The following is a 9,264-nucleotide window of genomic DNA, read 5'->3' as shown; positions in this document are numbered from 1 at the left end:
AAGCTCATTGTGGGACTGGCTCGTAGTGGCTGAAATTCTGCACCAAGGCTGAATTTCGGGAAAGAGACTTCAGATACAGTACTAGGGACCACTTAGGCCTATATAAAAGCATCCAAAAAGCAGCATGTCATGGGACCTTTAAAGACCACAGTCCACAAACGCTTGCTCACCATCAGATTGAACTGAACTTGAGCAGTTCAGCAAAGAAGGGGCGAATATTGCAAAGTTTAGATGTGCAAAGTTAGTAGAGACAAATCCCTACAGACTAAAGGCTGTAATTAAAGCAAAAGGTGGTTCAACAAAATACTGACACAAGGGGCTGATCCTTTTTCCAACTCAGTGATTCTGTTTTTTTCATGTTGGTGTTATATTTTTTATATTAAGTTGCACTGAGTAAACACAGCTGAATAAAAGAAAAACTGTCCGTCTTCATTTCAGGCTGCAAAGCAACAAAATGTGATTATATTAAAGGGGGGGGGGGTGATTCTTTTCTATACCCACTGTATATAATTGAGCCCTTATGAATCTTAATCTAATCAGCAGCTACAGAGAAAAGAACAAAATCAAGTCCCAAGTTCATTTCCTGCCCTAGGAGACACAAACACACTCGAACGGAGTCGAGCTCGCCATCATTTCTCTCTCCTTCAGCAGCATTCACACTGTCAGTGGAGGGAAAACAACCTGTCAGTCAATCACACAAGACCACTTAGCATATGCCTCTCTCGCACACCCTCGTTTCTAAAAAACAGACAGCTCAAAATTCCCGGCTCTCAATTTGTCTGATCATTTGTGCCACAACAAACCTGACTCACACACACCCAAGGGATGTGGATTGACCCTAAGGTTAATGCCCTGCTCAGTAGCCTTTGACCTTGCCAGCCTCAGCGCTCAGTGGTGAAATGGACAGGAATTATGGGGTCTTTCAGACAAGTCTATAGAACTCTGACACTGGCCTTGTATGTGTGCCTGAATGGATGTGGGGGCCATAGCATTTGACTTTTGAGTGACGTCTTTGACTGCCTTTTCTTGTGATCAATTTTTATGCATCACACATTATGCGTCTGTATGTGCATACAACTGTACTTTTGCATGTTATTTGTTATATGTCAGCATGTCTAGCCATACTGCAGTCATACTGCAAACACAAACCTAGCTTTGACCAGAATGGAGGAAACGGGCCCATTTTGAGCCAAAGAGATTTAGTAAAAAGTGTTAGTCTAAAACGCTGTAGCAGAAATATTCCATTCACAGTTTGGCCAGTTCAGTCGAGTCGCAGATCATTTGCTTTAAACTAAAAATGTTGACGTCATGTACCCTCCTTTGAATCACTCTAAACTTTGGTGACTTTTTTCTTATCGAACGCAAAATTTCATTGTTATCAGACTGTCAAAGCTGCTATTTTTCATTTAATGAACGTGCAGTATCTGTTCAGTTTAGATGCAATTATACACTACTGGTACATTTTTCTGAAAATAAGTTTTTTAAAAGAAGTCTCATGCTCACCAAGGCTGCATTTATTTGATAAAAAATACAGTAATACTGTGAAATATTATTACAAATAACTGTTTTGTATTTTAATATAATTTTAAAATGTAATTTATTTCTGTGATCAGCAGCCATTAGTCCAGTCCTCAGCATCAAATGACCCTTCCAAAATCATTCTAATATATAGAGTTTTTGCTCAAGAAACATTTATTATCAATGTTGAAAACAGTTTTGGCTGCTTAATATTTTTGTGGAAACCATGATACATCTTTTCATGATTATTTGATGAATAGAAAGTTCAAAAGAACAGCATTTATTTAAAAAATATATATATTTTGTTAACATTATAAATGTCTTTACTATCACTGTTGATCAATTTAATGCATCTCTGCTGAATAAAAGTATTCATTTCTATTCAATTCTATTCTATTTTTTATTTTAAGCAGTTAAAAGAAGAGTGACTGATAAGCCCAAAAGCTCACTAGAATATACACAGAATAAAAATTGAACATTTATGAAACATCGCCTCATCATGCATTTTAACTTTTTTTTTTATAATAATGACTGCTGAATCTATCTGATGTGGTCACTTGGACATACAAACATTATGCCATGTGTGTGGGTAACTTTTGCAAACTAATGAACAAGTGTTTGCTACTTAACCCTAAACCTCTACGCAGTGCTGGGACTTAACCTCAGCCAAAAACTCTATAGAGTGGACATCAGCACCAGCGGGGTCAAAGCCCCAGCATAAGCTCAGAGAGGTGAAAGGTCAGCGTTAGCTTCAGTGTGGGGGCGCATAGGTCAACAGCAGGGTTGGGACAGGGTCCAGCAATACTGGCAGCCAGGCAAGGGCAAGCGTGAGCTTTCAGAGGAGGTGCGCACAACCAGCGTGGCAGGATACACACCCCTACCCCCCAGCCCTTACCTGGGCAGGCTTGTAGCTGCTGCTGTCAGGGACGGGGTAAATGTCGGGATAGGGCTGTCGATCAAAGACATGGTCCAATACCTCGAGCTGCTGCGGTGTAAAGAGTTCTCCTCGCATCTGCTTCCGCAGGAAGTCCCGCCCTGAATGGGCGTGGCCGTTCGCCAATGGAGAATCCTGTAGAGCTGGAGAGAGATTCAAACAGATTTCATAAAGAAGCAATAAAGTACAATGTAACTTGTAGGACATTTAAGAATAAGAGTGCTTATTACGCACAAGCTTGAGTTTTAGATGTAGTGAAAATAACTATAAACAAACTTTACTTGTTTGCAGGCAAACAAGGTGCTTTATCTGATGTCAGTAGTGTAGCAATGTATAAAGCACAGCTCACACAGAAGTCAGTTTCAAACCAAGCGCGACAATGTCATGTGACCAACTTGAAAATGAGTAAAATCCACATGAGGAACTTTTTGCGCCCTCACGAGAAACTCCTGATGGCACGGATTCCAATTGGAGTGACTCTTTCGCATCCAAAATTTTGACCATAAATGGTAAATTCATCAGTTTTATTGTTAGTTCATGGTAGTTAACATATGGGTGCTTCTTCAACTTCAGGCCCATTTATGTCCCAGGAGTTGAATTTTTTTATTTATTTTTTATCAACAGAATTTTTACTTTTTCTTTTTCATTTACTTTTCAAATGGCTTTTATATCAAAACTTTATTGCTGGACTCTTTCCCTTGGCCCAGAGTTTCAATATTAAAATATAACCTTAAAAAAAATCAGCATAAAAATATTTTTAGAGCTATAATGATCTAAACAAAAGTAAATTTTTTTTTGTAAATTAAAAAAAAAATTACGGCCTATGGGTGAACGGCCCTCTTAACTGTTGCTTTAAATAAAGTCATCCACTTCAATCTCATTTGTTACAACATATTTTTGGGTATCTGAAACTCTATAGCGGCATCCAAAATGGCATACACTCTGAGCAGAAATTACTTCGCAATCATTAAAAAAAGTACTACATTCGCCAAGTTAGCATTGTCACATGACCTACAGCATCAGTCGCTTTCCTGCCACAAAACAAAAATTATAATAGTGATTTATTTCTCTTTGTCATCATGATCGTAAGGTTGGGTACTCGTACTTTTCTGGAAACTAACAAACAGAGACTCAAGCACACAAACACATATTCCTGGACTTGCGTCCTCCTCTCTGAGTGAGTGTTAAGGCAATGCGTGAGTCAGTTATTACTGGGCTGTTGAGTTTCTGAAGAGACAATTATAAGAGCTGAGAAAGCTACAGCCCTCAAATGATTACAGGGAGAGAAAAGGAGAGAGAGAGAGAGAGGGATGAAAAAAGAAGAATAGAAACGAAAATCCCTGATATAGAGCCAATTCATTCATTTTCTCTGAGAGGTTATTCTAGGGAGTTAGAGTCAGAGGCCAGAGCAATCCCCACAAGACGAGAGAAAGAGAGATACGGAGGGATAGAAGGATAAAATGACAGGCAGACAAAGCAGCTATCCAAATACTCCCTTTTCCTCCTTCATTTGAACACAGAAATCGATCCATTTGAATGTGAATTCAGATCCAGTTTACTGCCGTCTGCGGTTATTTAAAAGAAAGATCTGCTAGTCTCTGACTCGCTGATGGCGTGCAGGTCCCATGTGTCTATAATACACCTCACACCAGGACTTACCTCAACAAAGCCTAAACGCTCTCTCACACACACACACACACACACAGAACACACAGAGAGTGTATGATCTCCAGTGTTTTGACCCTCTTGTGTGTGTGTCTGTGTGTGTGTGTGTGTGTGTGTGTGAGTGTGTGTGTGTGTGTGTGTTTCAACCTTGACGGATCAAAGTATGAGTCTCTGAAAGGGGGATACCAACCTTTAACAAATCCCACTGTTATCATCTATCCCCTATCCTCCCTCTCTCTCTCTCTCTCTCTCTCTCTCTCTCTCTCTCGCTCCGCCTCTCTTTCACAATCCCCACCTTATTAAAAATTTCCTCTATCTTTCAATCAGAATATTCCACAGAATGAAGGAGATAAAAATGACTGGACGAGAAGTGAACATATTAAATGGCAGAGAAAATGACATCTGTCTTGATGATGTCCACTGCGGATACAAACATCCAGGTCTTGTTTGTTAAATTTAACAGAATAACAACTATAAATGTGTATTTTTTTGCCTTTTTTCCTTCACGTTTTGAAGCTGTTACCTTAAAGAAAGGTTTCTTTATTGTTTCAGGGGGCAAAGAGAACATTGTCCGACCCCTCTGGCCCGTACCACAGGCCTCCTGTCTTTCTTTATTCTGTTTCTCCTTTCCTCCACTCCTCCCCTCGTCCGTTCCTCCTCCGTTCAGAGACAATGGGCAGACACAATGCTTCTGTTCTAGAGGCCCCACAAGTCAAGTTCTCTCTTTCAGATCACTTCCCCTGGGTCAAAGGGCATCGGTGGGCTTTCCCCAAACACACACACACACGCTAAGCCATCCAAACCCTGTGTTACTTCCTTTCCTGCTTGTGTGCAGCTGGAAATCATTGTGTCTTGCTTCACTAAACATGCATTTTGTCTCCCTCTCCCTTTCTGAAAGCATTACCACTCAGCATAGAAATTCCTAGTCACAATTACCGAAGTATATGAAAAATGACTTTATTTAATTTCTCAGTTTCTTTGGACTGGGTTTCGATACAAATTTCTCTATTCGATTCCGATTCACAAGCTCACGGTTTGATTGAAATTCATTTGGGTTTAAGTTATAATGCCCATATTTCATACACATGAAAGAAGTTCTCTCTTTGCTAATAATGTAAATTAGACAGGACAGTGTTACATACTAATTCAAATGAGTCATTTGTCTTTTATTCATAAAAATAATTAATTAAAAGAACTGGTCATTCATTTTTGGATTTGAGCTACACTGGTTGTGCTGTATGTTTTTGAATCGCTACAAAGAACTGGCTCATTCGCTGCACGAATCAGTGTACACTGGTTGCACTGTATGTTTTTGATTCACAAAAAAGAACAGCTTCATAAGACTTCTTCATTGCAGGAATCTGTCTCTACTGGTCACGCTGTATGTTTATGGTTCACTACGAAGGACTGGGTCATAAGAGTCATTTGTTTCAGTCAACACTGGTTGTTCAGTATGTTTTCACTACAAAGGACTCATTCATTGCAGGAATCAGTCTACACTGATCACATTGTATGTTTTTAATTCACTAATTGGAACCAGCTCATTTATTTCAGGAATCTGGCTACATTGGTCATGCTGTACGTTTTTTATTCACTAAAAAGAACCGACTCACAAGACTCATCCATTTCAGGAATCATTCACACTGGTCGCGCTGTATGTTTTTGATTCACTGGTGCACTGGTTGCGTTATATGTTTGTTTTCGTACGCAGGTCGCATACAAAAACATTTCTTTCCTTATTCGGGGTACATGTCTTGTTACTGTTTCACATTCAATACAAATGGAAAACTCACATTGACTCGGATGCTGTAATTCTGCTGAAGAGGTGCTGAAAAAAATCCCTATTTTTGTCCATCCTACTCTTTCCCATGCTCACAAAATCGTGCACAGTCTGCACACTCCTTAACGTGCCTTATGCTTTTTAAAATTTGCAAGCAGTGTAGGCTACTAGCTGCCAAATCTATCGCTCATGTTACTTTATGCCTTCAGCAAACCCATGAGAACGTCCCTTGCTGTGAGCGCGCAGACACGCTCCCATACTGCAAAACATCACAGCACTGACCACCTGCAGTTTCACCATGTCAATTAAACACACAAATTCATTTAGTCACCCCTCCCTCGCTGCTGGATGTGATATGTTGCATTAATTAAAGCGGCAGACGTCGGCCTAATTGGAGCTTGGATGAACGTTGATGTGTGTGTGTGTGTGTGTGTGTGTGTGTGTGTTCAGCTAAGCCAGTAGTCAGTAGTCAGCAAAGTTACATTAAGTTTCTTTGCATCTCTAGTTATGCATGTTGTTCATTTTACCTGGAGTATTATTGTATTATATTACATACAGTATACACTGTAAAAAAGTTTGTAATTTTAATAGTAAAAGACTCTAACAATCCTGTGGTAAAAACCTGTCAGTTGGTTAACAGCAAATTCCTTTACTATATACGGTGAAAAACTGTAATAGATCTAACAGGGCATTTTAAGTAATTTTACAGTAAAATACTGTTAAATGTACAGACTTTGGAAAAGTCTATGTAAAAATTAACAGTCATTTTTTAATTTACAGTAAAAAAAAAAAACACGTTAACTGATATTCCCACAATGCATGAAAATTTACATTTGATGTTATTTTAAACAGTTGCTGTATGTTTCTTGTTAGTTTTTGATATCAATTATGTACATTTGAGTTTTGTTACATCTTATGTTGTTTAATTAATGTTTATTGCATTATTTTAGTGTCAATTGTATTACCACGATGGTGTTTTGTGTTTTGTGCATGATACCTCAACTGTACATCAGTACTCTACTTGTGATGAAATCTAATTTACCATTTGTCTCTTTTACCACCTATATTATTATGAAGGCTATCAGTATGTTTTACAAGTACAAAACAGAGTAGTAAGATCTAATATTAACATTACATCAGTTAATGAAATTTTTACAGTTTTTACTGTAAATGTAAGTTCAGTCCATTTAACCCTAAAATGTTGGTACCATTTTACAGTAAGGTTCTAGCAACCGCAGCTGCTGTTTTTGTTTTTTTGCTTTTTGTTTTTTAACCATAAATTCACGTTTTTGTTTTGTTTGTTTTTTTGACAGTGTATAGCTGTCAAAACTTAAATTCTTTATATTTACATATAACTACATATATTATTGCTAAAATTATACACTGTAAAAAAAATCCATAAAAATAGGGCACAACATATCGTATTAATATGAAGACATTTTCTGTATTTATTTTTTACTGGTGTAAAATATATAGTATACTGTATATGTGTGTGTGTGTGTGTATATATATATATAATTTATTTTTTCAGTTTCAGTTATTTTAGTACCAAGTTTTAGTAACAAAACTTTTCTTTTTTTTTATGGTTTTAATTTTAGTTTCAATATTAGTTTTATCTAACCCTGGGCAGCAAACAGAAGGAATCTTCTATTATTGATGTCTGGTGTTTTATAAGTCATATTGTGTGTGTGAGTATGTGCGTGTGTGGGTGACATCTGGAGTTCCCTCATGTCCTGCAGTGGTCTGCCAAGCAATGGCTTTTTAATAGACACATGTGTGCAAACACACACGCGTACACTTCCACATGCACACGCTGTGCCTCTCCTGGATAGAGATGTTTATCTAAGACGTGCCAGCGGTGTCCAATCCCCCTCCTGCTCTGATGCATCTGTCAATGTTCAGCAACTTCCATCTGTGCTTGTGTGCATGTGTGTGTACATTGAAATGATGTTGTGCATAGGAATGAAAGAAAGAAGGAAGAAGAAGGCTGAATATAGGATGTAATTGATTTTTTTGTTCTGTAATTGCTTGTAGACAGAATGTCTCATTAGTTACTAAATGTCCTGCATGTAATAAACTCGCTCTGTGATGCAACCGTATTAATAATACTTAAGGCTAAGTTTAAAGTGAGTTTGGTGGAGAATTAAACACTCAAAACCTAGGCCTTTTCAGTTCACAAAAACAAAGCACACATATAGACTTACTTTCATCTCTCTTCCGCTTGCTTGCATCGGCAGGTGAGCTGATTCCCAGAATTCCACTGATGGAGTAGGAGGAGCCTGCAGCGTCGCTGGTTACTGCGGATACCTGGGTCACTGCCACTGGAGAGGCTAGAAAGTTACAGAGAGCTAATGAAGACCACAAATGTCCTAAAACATACATGAACATGGTGGATATCATTATTGCTATTGATTGACATTCACTTTGGACTATATATGATGACAATTTGGAGTGTCCATGATGAAGACAGAATGTCTCATTAGTTACTAAATGTCCTGCATGTAATAAACTCGCTCTGTGATGCAACCGTATTAATAATACTTAAGGCTAAGTTTAAAGTGAGTTTGGTGGAGAATTAAACACTCAAAACCTAGGCCTTTTCAGTTCACAAAAACAAAGCACACATATAGACTTACTTTCATCTCTCTTCCGCTTGCTTGCATCGGCAGGTGAGCTGATTCCCAGAATTCCACTGATGGAGTAGGAGGAGCCTGCAGCGTCGCTGGTTACTGCGGATACCTGGGTCACTGCCACTGGAGAGGCTAGAAAGTTACAGAGAACTAATGAAGACCACAAATGTCCTAAAACATACATAAACATGGTGGATATCATTATTGCTATTGATTGACATTCACTTTGGACTATATATGATGACAATTTGGAGTGTCCATGATGAAGAAAAAAATAAGTTTAAAATGCTTACACCTTGTGTTTGCAATATTTTTCCAAGCTAAATATCATGAATAAATATTATGATTAATTAATTAATTAATAGCGTTCTATAACCCAAACTAATCTTGCCTAAGCTATAAACCTTAACACACTTTTCTAATGTTCTGCGGGGGTCCTTTCTATGATATCATTTCCTGTTTTAAGATTTTTGCCTGCATGTTGGTTGAACCAATTTTTGGATGCGCAAAATGACTTTGATTTGGCAGACAAAAGTTTTTTAAATATTAAAAAGCTGTGAGGCAGTTTTGTGATTTTTTTTTATTTATTTATTTTTTATAATAATTATAAACTTATGGCAAAATACTTAAAGGGATAGTTTGGGTTCCCCAACTTTCGCTTAAAATAAAATAACAAAATATAAAATAAAATACAATAAAATAAAAAAATGTATTTAATTAAATTTAGAAAAAATAAT

At 37.7% G+C, this 9,264-nt stretch overlaps 1 protein-coding gene across 1 annotated transcript in view; it reads right to left on the bottom strand.

Moving 5' to 3' along the window:
- The window catches only part of LOC107750463 (paired box protein Pax-5-like), a 52,741-nt gene that overhangs the window by 25,470 nt on the left and 18,007 nt on the right, over positions 1–9,264 (bottom strand). Inside the window, exons 5-6 of the mRNA XM_016565832.1 lie at positions 8,534–8,659; positions 2,414–2,595 (exon numbers count right to left, since the gene is read on the bottom strand). Coding sequence (XP_016421318.1) covers positions 2,414–2,595; positions 8,534–8,659 — 308 coding nt within the window. The remainder of the gene's footprint in view (positions 1–2,413; positions 2,596–8,533; positions 8,660–9,264) is intronic.

This window comes from Sinocyclocheilus rhinocerous, unplaced genomic scaffold, assembly GCF_001515625.1.
Source record: "Sinocyclocheilus rhinocerous isolate Xijiao unplaced genomic scaffold, SAMN03320098_v1.1 scaffold1, whole genome shotgun sequence".
In the NCBI taxonomy this organism is placed as follows: Eukaryota; Metazoa; Chordata; class Actinopteri; order Cypriniformes; family Cyprinidae; genus Sinocyclocheilus; species Sinocyclocheilus rhinocerous.
Note: the sequence above shows the minus strand (reverse complement) of the source record. Positions and strands in the feature narration are given on the sequence as shown.